The 15,453-nt window shown below is 37.4% G+C and overlaps 2 protein-coding genes across 3 annotated transcripts; one reads left to right on the top strand and one right to left on the bottom strand.

Moving 5' to 3' along the window:
* Positions 1–4,098: 4,098 nt before the first annotated feature.
* Positions 4,099–7,006, bottom strand: arl3b (ADP ribosylation factor like GTPase 3b). Its single transcript, XM_077200485.1, has 6 exons — positions 6,277–7,006; positions 5,687–5,830; positions 5,441–5,557; positions 5,305–5,355; positions 5,034–5,219; positions 4,099–4,946 (listed from the first exon to the last, which is right to left on the bottom strand). The coding sequence occupies exons 1-6, from the start codon at positions 6,277–6,279 to the stop codon at positions 4,899–4,901; spliced, it is 549 nt and encodes a 182-aa protein (XP_077056600.1). The 5' UTR covers positions 6,280–7,006; the 3' UTR covers positions 4,099–4,898.
* A 30-nt stretch (positions 7,007–7,036) lies between these two features.
* Positions 7,037–15,336, top strand: sfxn2 (sideroflexin 2). 2 transcript variants are annotated; one of them, XM_077200480.1, is made up of 12 exons: positions 7,037–7,160; positions 8,511–8,681; positions 8,766–8,936; positions 9,043–9,141; positions 9,366–9,441; positions 10,881–10,966; positions 11,069–11,129; positions 12,742–12,808; positions 12,918–12,967; positions 13,417–13,466; positions 13,575–13,622; positions 14,554–15,336. In XM_077200480.1, exons 2-12 carry the CDS (start codon positions 8,524–8,526, stop codon positions 14,651–14,653), a joined length of 966 nt encoding a protein of 321 aa, XP_077056595.1. In that variant the 5' UTR covers positions 7,037–7,160; positions 8,511–8,523; the 3' UTR covers positions 14,654–15,336. The 2 variants fall into 2 exon arrangements, with proteins under 2 accessions (XP_077056595.1, XP_077056596.1); XM_077200481.1 differs by having other exon boundaries at positions 7,094–7,160; positions 8,516–8,681.
* Positions 15,337–15,453: the final 117 nt, after the last annotated feature.

Below are 15,453 nucleotides of genomic sequence, written 5' to 3'. Positions count from 1 at the left end.
ACGCACTGAAATGTAAAGTCATTTTATACATTTAGGTTTTCAAGTATGGAGGCAATCTGTGAAACTACAAAGGAATGAATCCAAGTATTTCACTGATAATATCTCAGTGTGAATAAATCTAGCATGGTCCGAATAGCAATAAATGAAGCCAAATGAGAAGACTATATCCCATCAAGGAGATAAAAATCAATGTTGCCCTTTTATTTGTGCAACTTTAAAGGCACAATCAGGTCCCTCTGAGTTGCTATGGTTACATAGACTGCAGGATTTTATTGCAAGAAAGCTGGTCTGAGCCTCTTGATCTTAGATAAGGTGTGATCGACCGCTAATCCAACCCTGGACTATTGCATTGCTGTCATATGAACACAGATGCTGAGGAGAACCAACCAGCTAATGCTATTTGAGGAATTTAGAACAGAACAGAATTTAGTTTAAGTAAGGGATAATATTGTACTCTAAAACAAAACTAGACAAAAATATTCATTTGAAAAACAGTGATTTAAAAAACAGAACTAAAATTAAATAAAAAATTAAATACAATTATTGAAACGAAATATTAAACAAAACAGAGGCAAAAGTACTACAATAAATTAATGATAAATATAAATAAATCATTTTTGGGTGAACATGTATCATATGACTTATGTAGGAAAAATCATCCCACCTACAGAAGGAGTGCTTCCTCCAGGGAAGTTCGTATTTAGGAGTTGGGAAGTCGTGTTTACGTGCGTTCAAGTAAAAAATACATTCTATACTTCTATAAAATGAAAAACAAAGGATGAGCATCAGATGTGTTTTACTTTTAATGTTTTTAATTAATTAAGAAGCTTTATCGTTGCATATTATATTGTTATATTACAATTCTGTCATATTTTGTGAAGACAATTTGCTTTAATATAATATTTTTTCTAGTTCTAATTGAGTTAGAATAGTTGGCAAGTATGGTTATATACATCAAATTGCAAAACTATAATACAGGCACAACTGTGCCCTCTTTTGAAAGACGCTGCTTGGAACGGCTGCACATTTCTTTTCTGTCTCTATCTGAAGCCATATTTAATTAAAAGGAACCAAACAGACCAACATAATGCTAATTATGCCCCTTTCCCTGACATTTTGCTTTACTCTCCATGATAACCCATTCTCCCAGAACTTTGTTACCCATCACGAAGATATCTGGCTGCCTCCATCAAAAACGCCCACACTTCAAGACTACCAATTTAAATCAGAGAGAAAGGCGCCTCTCAGTTCAATAAGCAGAATTCAAAAACCCACTGTCTTTCTACTCTGGCTTGTCTAAGGGCCAGATGGAAGGAAAAGCCTGTGGATAAGAATGCTGGATGAGGGCTGGGTCCTTCACACTAGGATGCAGAAGGAGGTATGGAGGCCTGTCTAATTGCCTGTCTCAAAGAGCTGGCTGCCGGAGGATTTATTCAGGCTTAATAGAGCCGGCTCGTTTCACTGTTGGCGCACGTGTCAGCTTGTGAATGTCACTCAAAGATGCCGAGTGCAGGAACCGGAGGGAGTGGTCGGGTGTGTTCTCATTCAAGCACACAGGCTGTTAGCTATTCAGCTAGCATGGCCGCCACTCACAGCTCTCTCAGCCTAAAAAAAGTACGCGGCGAGGAGGAGGAGGGGGGGGGCGGGGGTGTTACAAATGTTTCTGCTTGTCATTGGCTGCTTTTTACACAAACATTAAAGACAAAATGAGATTCTTCTCTTTAAGGGACAGAGCCTGTTTTCTTCATTAAAGATCAAACGCACTCTGATCAACTCATTTTGATTTAATTAACTGGAATTGATTCAATTAAGATTAAGGCTTGCTTTTGGGCCATTAAAAATGTAAATGCAAAAGAAAATGTACTGACGACTGGCAGATTTGTAATCACGGTTTGTGAATTTTTTTAATTAATACATACATTTGTTGTCAGTGGCAGCAAATAGCAATTAACATCAAATTGAATAATAAGAAAAATAGAGAGAGAGAGTGTGTTGTTTTAGCAAGGTTTTAATTACCATACATATTTATTTTTCGGTCTCTTTATTAAGATGCAAGTCGAAAATACAGGAAATATGTACCCACACACACAAAAAATATAACAAAACGGCTTCTTCAGGCAAAAGTCAGTATTTAGTGTGACCTCCCTTGACACTAAGCACATCTTGAACTCTTTAGGGAGACTTTCCTTAAGTTATGAAGTTATCTTCTGGTATATTGCACCAGGGTTCATTCAGTATTTCCCGGAGTTCTTCTTTAGATTTAGGCTGTCTTTTATTTATTTCTCTGTCAAGGTGATCCCATACTGCCTCTATAATATTCAGGTCTAGACTCTATGGAAGCCAGTTCATGACTTTCAGTGTTTTATCAGCTGTTTTTCTCTCCAAATATGATTTCACTGCATTAGCAGTGTGCTTGGGATAGTTATCATGCTGAAAAATAAAACCATTCACACTCATGCACTTTCCAGAATGAATGGCATGATGAATTAAAACCTGTCTGTACTTTTCAGCATTCGTGATCCCATCAATTCAGACAATATCACCAAAACTATTACAGAAATGCAGCCCACCAGGAAAAAAACCCTCCATGTTTCACTGACGACTGCAACCAATCATTCTTCCAACTCTTCTTCTCACATATTGTTAATTATTAGAACCAAGATTGTCAAACTTGGATTCGTCACTCCATAATACTCTTTTTCACTGATTCCAATCTTTGTGAGCTTTAGCATATCTTAGTGTTTTCACTGTTTTAAAAAAGTGGTTTCTTGGCTGCTAGCCTTCCACAAAGACCATTCCTGATCAAGCTTTTTCGGACAGTAGATGGGTCAACTTGGTATCCCGACGAAGCTGCCAGATGCTGAGCCAGGTCCTTGCTGGACTTCTTCCGGTCTCTCAAAGAAGAAACTCTTGAGAAACTTCTCATCAGTCCTTTTTTTTGTCCTTGACATCTCCTAATTCCTCGCATTTCTTTATATCAGCTTGAATACAATATTTTGAGAATCCAGTTGGTTTGCCCTTTCAGAGTGGCCTTGATGATGCAAAACTATGATTTTGTCCATCAAATTCTGTGATCTTTGGTATTTTGAATTGAATGACATGGTTAAAAGTTGGCAAGCTTCCAATTAATTAAACTCCAACAACATGTGTATGCAATACTCAAGCATGTCTTGCACAAACCTTGTGTAATAGACCTTTTTCCCAGCAGTCATTTTGACATGAAATAGTGGGACAAATACAGGTGTTAACAATTACATTAATTAGGGTTCCATTCCATTTAGGTTTAAGAGAGCTGGGGTCCTGCTATTTCTCAAGTGTAAGGGGAGGTCACACTAAATATTTTATCCTTTAGCCCATAGAAGCAGTTATTTTTCTGATTTCCCCCATATTAATACCCAACCACAACCTTAGCTTTGATTTTGAGTTGAGTTTTGATACTGTGACATTCTTTACTGTGTTTTTTTGTGTATCCTGACATTGTTAAGCACTTTGGTCAACTGTAGTTGTTTTTAAATGTGCTATACAAATAAATTTGAACATGAACCCTGTACTTTCTGGTTGTATTCTAATAAAGAGACAGAGAAATAATTATATATGGTATTATATACCATTGCTAAAACATCAAATCTAATGGTGGACTAAGATTTTTGCACAGTACTGTTTATTTACCCTTGCAAATCCAGTGAATAATAGAAAATCAGGAAATGAACAACCAAAATAATACCAGGATGGTAAACATGGTCAATAGTGCCACCTATACCACATTTATGTATTCTGAAAGATCAAAGTTTTTTTTAAATTAAAATTTGCCTTCAACTGGTAATACAATAGCACACAATACACCATATGGTTTCAGAATGGTATTGGATAAGAAGCAATATCATGTGAGTGTAGGTGTATGTGAAGTGTCTTGGCGAGTCGTTGTGCCTGTGTCAACACCATATGTTGTGAGGGTGTGTCTGACAGATATCCTAATGTATAAGCATTGGTGCGGTGACTCCATTTCAAATCAAATAAAGAAAACAAATAAAACAGAAACATAATTGTATGATTACTTACTCTAAAACAATTCTCAGCCAATAAAACTTCACACTTGCACATATTTTCAGTGTTTTACTTAGTATGCTTCAGCAATTTCACACACAACATGACATTCGTAGACACTACAGAAATAATCTTGGTGTGATGATCACAAACTTCCTCTTGTACTTGTCAGTGTATAGATTACAGCTGTACAGGCCACTTACAGTATAGAGCTCTAAGAAATCCTTAAATGCTGGATTTGTAAAATTCAACAGTATATATATATGCAGAAAATAATTTGCTATGTGGAACATTATTTACATTTAATTATCAAAAATGTATTTCATATCCTGCCGATGGTCCCCGATTCTTCTGTACATACTGATGTTTCTGAATTTGCGTACTGTAAATTCATTCGTATCTCTGTTACTCTCAGGAGAAATGACCTTAGATTGACTAACAAGAGACAGCAGTTGAACTGAATGATGAAGGCTGCCACTTCTACAAATGTCTCATTAACAAATTCCACTAAATAACAATAACATTTATTATAAAAACAAGTCATTCATCTCAAGAAACGAAGGCAGAATGAATTAAGATCTGAAATGTACTAAAGAAACCAAGTCAAATCATGGTTGACTACAATGTGAAATCACATGGATGTACATTCTTAATTTTGAGTTTAAAAGAAAGGATACTATTATCTTGAACTCGTTGTACGAATACAGGACCATAGCAGACCAATTAGGAGAGGCAAAAGTGAGTTTAAATAGTTTTGAAGGGGTGCCTTCATTTTCTGTACCTACTGACAGTTTTTTCAAAGTCATGAACTTTTACATTCCCTCTGCGCATCCAGGGTGAAAGCCACAGTATCTCTATTTCCTCTTAGCGTTCACACTCTTGCAGACCCAGTTCATGCCATCCTGAAACACAACATGTGAGTCATTTAGTCTAAATTGTAAAAATGGACTAATGTTAAATTTTGCAGTCAATATGTGTACTAAAGTCACCTGGACTCCTTCTCCGGTGAGAGCAGAACACGACTGGATCTGCCACACTCGGTCTCGGATAGTGTGCAAATTCAAACCCTCGGCTATCTCGGATGCAGGAGCTGCTGTGAGCAGGTCTTGCTTATTTGCAAACACCAGGACTGGGACACCGCTCAGCTTTTCTTCATCAAGTAATTCAGCCAACTCCTGCATGCAGATCAATTCTCTTATTTAAACACTGAGAGCAGAAATAGTTTGGAATAGCAAATCAATCATATCAACAAAGCATCACCTGTCCCGTTTCCTCAAATCTTTTGCGATCTGCACTATCAATGACATAAATCTGAAATCAAAAAAGATCCAATTAAACAAGTGTTTGGAATTAAAGTGGATAGCGGTATGACTGTTAATCGAACGGATGATCTCACCAGTACATCTGTGTTCTCAAAGTAGTTCCTCCAGTAGGGCCTGATCTTTCGTTGACCACCAATATCCCACACATTTAATTTGAATCCTTGAGATTGTACGCTCTTGATATTGAAACCCTAGAACAAAAAAAGAAAGTTGCGATGGTAATAAAACACAGCTGATCCTGTAATTTGCTTTGCATATGCATTAAATCTAATTGGCTTTCTTCTGAGATGTGAATGCATTGGTTAGAGTAACCGTGTCACCTGTGTTGGCGTAATATGAGTGATGTCTTCAGATGCCAACTGTTTCAGTAAGGTGGTCTTGCCACCGTTGTCCAACCCTAGAAGCAATATCCGCACCTCCTGGTCGGGGGTACTTTTCAGTTTCCGTAAAATTGATAACAAACCCTAAAAATCAAGTAAGTAGCGCAGATTATACAATGCTCTGAGTTTTTTGCAATGCGTGCTCCATGACGTCATACGCACGAGCATAAAAAAACAAACAGATTTTCAAGAGATAATTATTACTCAACCGATGTAGAAAATAGATATTGATGTTAGTTAGTTTCCCCAGAAAATAGGCAAAAAAGAGACAGCATTTGCTTAAGCGATTCTCGAACAGCCGTGACACTTAAACAGTCCTGCAAGTGCAAGCTAATCTCATCCACGACCGAGAACCGCTGCTCATCTTTAATAACGCTACCACTCTCGATTACAAAAAAAAATCCACAATTCTCCTCGGACAACACGGCTAACATGACTCTATTTCACATTGTGACGGGGAGTACAATGTTGCATCTCAAACAAAAACGTCTGAAGGGAATAATTCGTTTATTGTAAGCGCTTTAACTCACCATCTTGTGATTCTGCCTCCCTGAGACGCCGCGGAGGGTTACTAGGGGGAAGAGAGGATGACGTAGTACGCAATACCTACGTGCAATTCCAAAGGGCGCAAATTGACGTAGTGCACGGAAAAAAATTATAGTTTTGCTAACTGTTTTAAACCTATGATTTAAACTAACAAAATATAACTTTTAGTGTTAATTAATATCGTTATAAATTATACATGTTGATAAAGAAATAAAGACATATTTTGAAAGCTAATACTAACTCGGTGACCAAATCCATATGAGGGGGTTTATGTTTACATACAGATTAATGTGATGATGTACTGTATTAATGATGTATAGAAATATACACTTTTGAATCAATCTATCGGTTGAACCTGCTCTGAACGCCTGTTCGCTAATCTGATCCGATTCCTCAAATAATTTACTTCCAAAAGGCAAGCATTTACAAAATTTACAATTTCTATAGTTTTTTATTTCGTAAATAACGTTAATATAAATATACTGGAAAATATAAAAGCAATATGCTATTCAGATTTCAGCTAACAAGTCCGATTTTCAAATGCTTTTTTCGTCTGCACGAAAATGCATTAATAAAACTATCACAGTAAAATGTATAATACACGTAATTTGTGCACACACATTAGAAATGCTATGCTGGAAATATTTTAGAGCATGAAACAGCAACTGTAACCGATTTGCGGAAATGAGCCAGACCAGACGTCCGCGTATCACTGGTGTAAGGGGGAGGGAAATTCTTCTCTTCAGGGATTGGAAGATAGAATGCCACGTGCTCGTCTACTGTTGCAAGCCCACATCATCACTTCATTGTTTTTTATTACTGCTGCAGCGCCACGAGATAAACAAGAGTAGCAAGTCGCTAAATAAAGGTATTTTAATGTGGCATGTTTGATATTTATGGTTTTGTCTGATTTGTTTTGGCAGCGCATATCCGGGTGTTTGTGCACTGCTAATATTGAGAGTGTTACAAGTGAACATGAACTGATGCAAGCTGCCAGACAACTTACAGCCTTTCTACTTTGCATGATTCTAATTGCATTTTAATGGAGGGCTGGTTTTATGAAAATTAAAACTTCTTAATGTTTGAGAATTATGTTAATGTTTTAAAAGCGCACGCATAATTTGTTATGCTACTTTAGTACTTTTTGACATGGCGAGGTGGTCTGTTTTCCTTTAAGCTAGTTGGAAACAACCTAGTTGGTATAGTAAGCTGCCCATAGTTGTATTAGTTTGGTGATATTTTATTTTAATTAGACTGTATGTTTTAAACATATTTCTGTTAAAATACCAGTAAATCAGGTTAAACCAGTAAGCAAACAAATGACCAGAATGAAAATTGTCTTGACATGTTTGGACCTATTGAAAATCAGTCTTTGCCTGCTTGTTTTGTCCTTTTGTGCATTGCCTTTTGTGCACTTGTGCTTTCAATTCACTGCTGTAAATAAATAGTGATGTTACAAATGTCAAATCTGGTCCACCATCACCTGCTTTGCACATGCATTGCTTTACATTTGATAATTACAATCATTACAATTGCAATCTGCATATTACATGTTTAATGCAAAGTACACTTAATGTTGCAGTGTAAGGATATTTATAGTATCCTCAAATTGTTTTTTAAACTGCCATATTGTTTGTGAAAAGTTTCATTTTGAACCAAACTGATGATAAGTTGGTCAGACACTCAGGAGTCCAGCTTTTGATTTTACTAGTCAATACATTTCCCAAAAGCATTGTAAGCATTAGTTTATCGTAGAGACCGACGATTGATGGTAATTGATCTTGGACCTTTTGGGAAATACAGCCCTGGTCTTTTTTGCCGGATATCCATACTTGCATAGCTGGCCTCGCCGTGAGAGCTATGATTTTTGGCTTTTCTCATAGCATTTGGAGATACCCTGGTCTGTTAGATGAGAACCCAGTTAGATACAAAATAATATTACACAATTGGGAGTGGAAATGAGCACACATTTTTTAGGTCACCCAATAATATAAATGTATCTTTTGTGAATAAAAAAAATGCATTTGATTTGTGCTGAACACACTTTAGTGTGATCACATGACTTTAGTCACATGATTTTCATTCAAAACATCACATTTGTTTTGTTCTATGGACCTTAGTTTGATCTGTTCTCTGTGGACTGGAACTGGAAACCATTGATGTATTGAATATTTGTTGTTTTATGTTTTGTTTTGTTTTTACCCTGGCTCTTTGGAAGGAGAGAGAGAACCATGGAAGCTATGAAGGGCTTTGATATCGACGCCCCACGCTGGGATCAATCCACATTCATGGGTCGTCTCAAACACTTTTTCAACATCACTGACTGGCGCACTGCTCTGCTACCAGACTCCAGACTAGATGAAGCCAAAGTGTTAGTGGAGAGCTGCAGGTGAAGAAACAGACTGATTTGATGAGGTTACCTTTATGCTTTTCTTCCTGTCTTTTACTTTCTGTCCCTTCCTTCTTCCCTCAGAGCTGGCTCTATTCCTCCAGGCACAACCGAGGAGCAGCTACACTATGCTAAGAAGCTGTATGACTCTGCATTTCACCCCGACACGGGTGACAGGATGAACCTAATAGGGAGAATGTCATTTCAAGTGCCTGGGGGTATGGCCATCACAGGGTTCATGCTTCAGTTTTACAGGTTAGCATTTAAAATGTTTTTGTTTTTATTATAATTAAAAATCTAATATTTATTTTAGGTATCATATATTATAAAGATTAACCAATCATTTTGTATGGTCTTGTAGGACAGTTCCTGCTGTAGTGTTCTGGCAGTGGGTTAACCAGTCTTTCAACGCTCTGGTCAACTACACCAATCGCAATGCTGCCTCCCCCATCACACAAAAGTACGTTAAGTTCCTTTGACTTCTTTCTTTCCATGAACTTTGCTCTCTTATAAGAAGAATTGGGTCATATGGTAGGTATGCAAAGTGTATACCACTTAAAATGTGACTGTCCCATGATATCTAGCGATTTATTAACCGATGTCTGGAAAGGAGCTTCAAATAACAGATAAGCTTCAGTAACAGAAATGGGTTTTGGTTGTGTTGTGTGTATCTTCTTTGCCCAGACAGATTGGAGTAGCTTATGTGACTGCAACAAGCACAGCGCTGGCCACTGCAGTGGGGCTGAACCTCTACACAAAGGTATTTCTCGGCCTTAAATGAACACTTAAAGCTGCAGTAGGGAGTTTTGAGAAAATGTTGACTTAGCCTGAAAATTTGAACAAGCACAACTTACAGGTCCAACCCCCTTGCTCTCTGCTGCGCTACAGCCGTCCCTCCACAGCTCCTCCCCCACAGCGGAGCCTGCCGTGAACGCGCAGGCTAGTAAGCAGGACCACCGATGACGGCGGATTATAAACAGTTATGGAACATTCACTAATAGGGACGAAACATCAACAATATGCTTTACATTGACTATGGCCTGCCCATACTTTGACTACAAACTTGGTCCTCAAATCATTATGTATTTTGCAATACATGTAACTTAATAACGTTGCACTCTTTCTATAAGTTATAAATAGCTAATAAGATAACTTAGAGACTAAGAGAGGATTAGTTCACTTTAAAAAAAACTTCTGCTGATAATTTACTCACCCCCATGTCATCCAAGATGTCCATGTCTTTCCTTCTTCAGTCGAAAAGAAATTAAGGTTTTTGATGAAAACATTCCAGGCTTTTTCTCCATATAATGGACTTCAATAGGACACAAACGTTTCAAGGACCAAATGACAGTTTCAGTGCAGCTTCAAAGGGTTTTAAACGATACCAGACGATGAATAAGGGTCTTATCTAGCGAAACGATCGGTCATTAAAAAAAAAAAAAAAAAAAACGTTAAGTTTTATAAGCACAAATGCTCGCCTTGCTCTGTTCTGTGATGCACGTTCGTGATCCTGTTCGAACTCGTTCATGCAAAATGAACAAATCTTTTTTCGAGTCATTTCGTTCGTTGAATGAACGAATGACTCGAAAAAAGATTTGTTCGTTTGGATGAACGAGTTCGAACAGGAGAGTCACGAACGACGGTACGCGCTCGCGCTGTGCAAGAGAGGGGTGATCAGCGCGTACACGAGCGTGATTGACACTGCTAAGACATTCCTCCTGGCTCTGATTGGTTGTTTCTGACCGGGAGCGGTGTATTTCTGCAAATGGCAATAGGACCACAGGGAGGAGCCAGAGGAGCTTGATTTTTTCACAGATTATCTGTCTCATATTCTACTGTCAGGACATAATGATAGTTTTAACAAATATATCTTTACAAAAGTTACCTACTGGAGTTTTAAGGGAAGCATCATGTGACACTGAAGACTGGACTAATGGCTGCTGAAAAATCAGCTTTTCATCACAGGAATAAATTGCATTTTAAAATATATTAAAAAGAAACCAGTTGTATCAGTAAATTGTAACTGTATTTCACACCAAAAAAATAAGTTGGTATTAAATACCAAATGAAAGTAAAAATAATTTAAACGTTTTTTTTTCATCATCAGTTTTATCTGTCTAATCAGTTTTTACAGTCTTATCTGCTGTGGTAATACATCATTCATTTCTAATTCAGCATCTTTCACCTTTATCTCCTCAGAAAGCCCCTCCACTGGTGGCCCGCTGGGTGCCGTTCGCTGCCGTGGCCGCTGCTAATTGTGTGAACATTCCAATGATGAGACAACAGTAAGACCCTCTTTTTCAATTTCTAGTTGTTTTGGTGGGCCTTACTCAGTAGTTTCACATGTGTAGATATTAGTATATTCAGGTTTATTCTTTCGTATATAGGGAGATTTTGAACGGCATTGCTGTGACTGATGAAGATGGAAATAAACTGGGCCACTCAAGGGTGAGGGACATTTATTGGTTGTATCAGGATTATTCAACCAGGAGCTATCACTCTGCAGCTCTCGCATGGTCACCCACTGAAGCTAAGCAGGGTTGAACCTGAGCCTGGTCAGTACCTGGATGAGAGACCTCCTGGGAAATTTGGTTTCTGCTGGAAGAGGTATTAGTGAGGCCACCCAGGGGTGCTCATCCTGTGGTCTATGTGGTCCTAATGCCCCAGTATAGTGATGGTGATATATATAAATGCCTTATTAACGTTAATTCTATGGGCCGCTATATGTAAGCCATCCGCCATATTGGAACAGTCAAAGCCAGTCCGTGAACATTGCAGGTTGACTGAGCTCCGCAACTGTAGTTAGACGCATGTAGAATATCTACTTATATCTGCAATAGAATTCAGCAGATGATTTTGCTAAACTTACACAATACAACAAGACGAAAGCGTCAGCTAACACAGCATTAAAAAGTTACCATAGTAAAAGTAAAAACATTAAAAAGTACCATAGTAAAAACCTGTAATATTGAGTTAATACATATAGAAACACAAACCAACGCATTCTCACCTGTGAAAGGTTATCCCATTTTTTCAACAATTTAAATGTCGCCGGTTTCACAACCAGAAGCTGCACAATGTTGTGGCATTATTGATTGTCACTGTGAGTGACGACACGCAGACCGTTCCAAGATGGCAACACGCCGACACGTCTGGGATGTGACATCTATGTATACATATCTATGATGGGACACTATACTGTCAAAAAACACCATCCTTCGGATGAGACGTTAAACTGAGGTCCTGACTCTCTTTGGTCATTAAAAAAAAACAGGAAGTTTTTTGAAAAAGAGCAGGCGTGTAACCCTGACATCCTGGCCAAATTTGGCCTCTATCCATCAAAATGGCCTCCTAATCATCCCCATATACTGTATATACGGATTGGCTTCATCACTCTGTCTGCTCTCCACCAATAAGCTGGTGTGTTGTGGGCGTTCTGGCGCAATATGGCTGCCGTCACATCATCCAGGTGGATGCTGCACATTAGTGGTGATTGAGGAGATTCCCCCCCTCCATATGTAAAGCGCTTTGAGTGCTGAGAAAAGCACTTTATTAAGGTAACATTATTATTATTATTATTATTATTATTATTATTATTATCATGAACTAACATCCCATGATGAAAGTAGTTACATTTCTGCTCTTAACATTCCCCTGGCAGAATCTGTAAGCTGTTTATCATTTCTACAAAATGATATATCATAAAACATTTTATTTTTTATTTAGTACTGCCCTGAAGAAGCTGCATATATTCCAGAAGATAAAATTGAATCGGAAATTAATAACAGAAAATTGCCCCAAAAATGCCCGTTTCAATGCCTACATAGTTTTTACATCATGTCCTTAATACTTTATTATTATAATAATTTATAGCCACTGCATCATACTGTACATGCAACTATACATGTATGTAAACTTATGAGCAGAACCATCTGTTTAAACAGATGTGTTAAGTGATTATAAAAATCAGTTTAATGATCAGATGTCTTTCTACACTATACGCATTTCTCTGTTCTTAAGTTACAAAATAAATACTGTATACTGTCTGTGTTTGTCATAGAAAGCAGCTGTCAAGGGCATCACACAGGTGGTCATCTCTCGAGTTACCATGGCAGCGCCAGGCATGAGTAAGTGCAGAGAGTTTGGCCAGTGTTATCAGATCTCAGTGCTAAAATAAACCAGCCATCACCCAGCAGTCAATGTTGAATCCTGAGCCGTTTTCTATGTTCTTTCCAGTCATACTCCCTATTATTATGCAAAGGCTGGAAAAATACAGATTCATGCAGGTGAGTTTTAAGGTGTTTTGTGTCCAAGGAGCACGCAATGAGGCGATAAAATAGCCAGTTTATAATCTGCAGGTGTTTCTGTTATAAATTCACTCTCTCTGCCCTCAACGACTGTTGAGTTGATCTCATATAACTGTCAGTTATCATCAATGCATAAAATGCATACAGGTCAATAATTGTTACTGTTGATCCAAAGAATTTAATGACTCTTCTAACTATTTGAATGAACATTAGCTTAATGTCCAAATGAATGAACAAATGGTGCAATGTGTAGCATAATAATGTTTTCAAATAAAATGATTATAAAGTGTTACAAAGACAGTCTTATTTGTTGTCATTCATTATTTTATATTAGGATTCCTGGGTCTGTAAAGGCTAGAAACGCCTATAGATGTATGGTTTTATATATAACATCTTTGTATTTGTTTGTTTCTTTAAATTTGTCGCAGAAAATCACATTTCTTCATGGGCCACTGCAAGTCATGATGGTTGGCGTATTGTAAGTGATCACATTACTTATTATGAAAATAGCAACGATTTACATGGCAAATATGTGGTATCTTATTTTAGCAGAAGAAATGACAACATGCCTTACTCTGCTTCACAGTCTGATCTTCATGGTGCCTGCAGCGTGTTCACTGTTTCCTCAGAGATGGTAAAGTTTGCATACAAAGCATCTTTTTTTAGAGGGATAGTATCTCTTTAAAGTAGCTCCTCAAATATACACTACCTTTCAAAAGTTTGGGGTCGGTAAGATTTAAAAAGATGTTTTTTACATTAGTCTCTTGTGCTCGGCAAGGCTCCATTTTTTTAAAACATAATTCAGTATAAACAATGATAGTGTGAAATATTATTACAATCTTAAAGAACTATTTTTTATTTTAATAGATATTTAGATGGATTTCATTCTTGTGATGGAAAAGCTGAATTGTCAGCATCATCCCTCCAGTCCTTCAGAAATCCTTGTAATATGCTGATTCGGTGCTCAAGAAACATTTCTTATTATTATCAATCAATTGTTTTATAAAGTTCAAAATATCAGCATTTATTTAAAATATCAATCTTTTGTTGAAAGACATAATTTACTGTCACTTTAAATCATTTTAATGCATACTGGCTGAATGAAAGTATTATGCCCGGTTTCACAGACAAAGCTTAGGCTTATGCATAAAAAAATGCATTTGAGCGGACTTCTATTTAAGGAACTTGCACTGACAAGTCTTAAAATGTCAGTGCTGTTGTTTTGTCACAAGATGCACACCAGTATTGTTTTTGCCTACTCCTGGCTTAACCTATCCCTGTCTGTGAAACCAGGCCTTAATGTCTTACTGACCCCAAACCTTTGTGATTTTTTAAATGTATATTCACCACTCTCCAAGGCAGTTTGAATTACCAGAAGTGACTAGAGCACACAATTTTGGAACTTCACATATTCATTATGGCATGAAGCTTATTCACACAACTTTTTTTGTTGCACCTGCTTAATCCATTAACTTTCGCAATAAAGCTAATTTCAAGTGTAATCGCCGTAACTGTGCTCTCTGTGCCATATCAGACTAATCAGTCATTTGCACATTGATTTGCAGTTCTATGGCTGTTACCAAGCTGGAACCTGAGCTCAGAGAGTCCATCATTTCTCAATACGGGGACCGTGTCAGTTACATCTACTTCAACAAGGGCCTGTGAGTGCCAGCCAATCACACTGTCCTATCCAGACTGGATGCATGAGCCATCACCCAATCAGAAGCACTTTTTTTTTTTTGCTAAAAATAAGCTTTTTGAATTGAGGTTTTGTTTCATGACGCATAAAGAAAGTAATGCACTAAAGCATAATTCATGGACAGTTTTTGAACATTTGGCCCTGATTGCTGCAAAGAATCATTTAGATTTATATAGATGAGTTACAGAAAGTTTATGGAAATTGGATAAACCTGATCCAGTTGCCCTATTATCTGTTCCTGTTGTATATGACCTGAATATTTGGAAACATATTGTAATGGCTGAGAACTGTTTCCATCTGATGGCAAATTCCATAATTTACAACAAACATGTCTCAGGAATTTTTTTTCTTCAAGTTTAACGCTTTAACACCCTCTAAAGCCAACAGTGAAGTTATCAGGTATATCTTAAACTGTCAGACATTCAGGAATATACAGTCATATAATAAACATTAATGTTTGAAATACCAGTTATGAGCATAAAGTGGGGGAAAGAAGAGTCAAAGTCACAGATTTCACAGTTAGTGTGCCTTTTAATTTGGAAGAACAAAAATCCTGCCCTCACTGTGAACTATCTGAGTTATGTACTTGTTTTCATCATAAGATGATAAAATAAACAGACAGCTGTCGAAATAAACCCCCGGCCTGTGATAACTCATGGGACCTTGTGTTTATTTTATCTAGGACTTTGCGCTCACTATTCATTCCTGCCACATGAGGGCAGTATCTGATCATTAAAGTTTTGTGAAGGTCCATACAGTATGCAGC

Source organism: Siphateles boraxobius, unplaced genomic scaffold (genome assembly GCF_051911475.1).
Source record: "Siphateles boraxobius isolate OS27281-9 unplaced genomic scaffold, OSU_SipBor_1 46, whole genome shotgun sequence".
Lineage (NCBI taxonomy): Eukaryota > Metazoa > Chordata > Actinopteri > Cypriniformes > Leuciscidae > Siphateles > Siphateles boraxobius.
The sequence above is the reverse complement of the archived record's forward strand: the minus strand, read 5'-3'. Positions and strand labels throughout refer to the sequence as shown.

Excerpts from the sequence above, each read along its gene's own strand:
- arl3b (XM_077200485.1), bottom strand. Across the intron at positions 5,356-5,440 it reads TTGAGAACACAGATGTACTG|ATTTATGTCATTGATAGTGC; the intron begins GTGAGATCATCC and ends TTTTGATTTCAG. Across the intron at positions 5,220-5,304 it reads GATTTGAGGAAACGGGACAG|GAGTTGGCTGAATTACTTGA; the intron begins GTGATGCTTTGT and ends ATCTGCATGCAG.
- sfxn2 (XM_077200480.1), top strand. The coding sequence starts at position 8,524 with ATGGAAGCTATGAAGGGCTTTGATATCGACGCCCCACGCTGGGATCAA. Across the intron at positions 12,809-12,917 it reads CATGGCAGCGCCAGGCATGA|TCATACTCCCTATTATTATG; the intron begins GTAAGTGCAGAG and ends TGTTCTTTCCAG. Across the intron at positions 12,968-13,416 it reads AAAAATACAGATTCATGCAG|AAAATCACATTTCTTCATGG; the intron begins GTGAGTTTTAAG and ends AATTTGTCGCAG.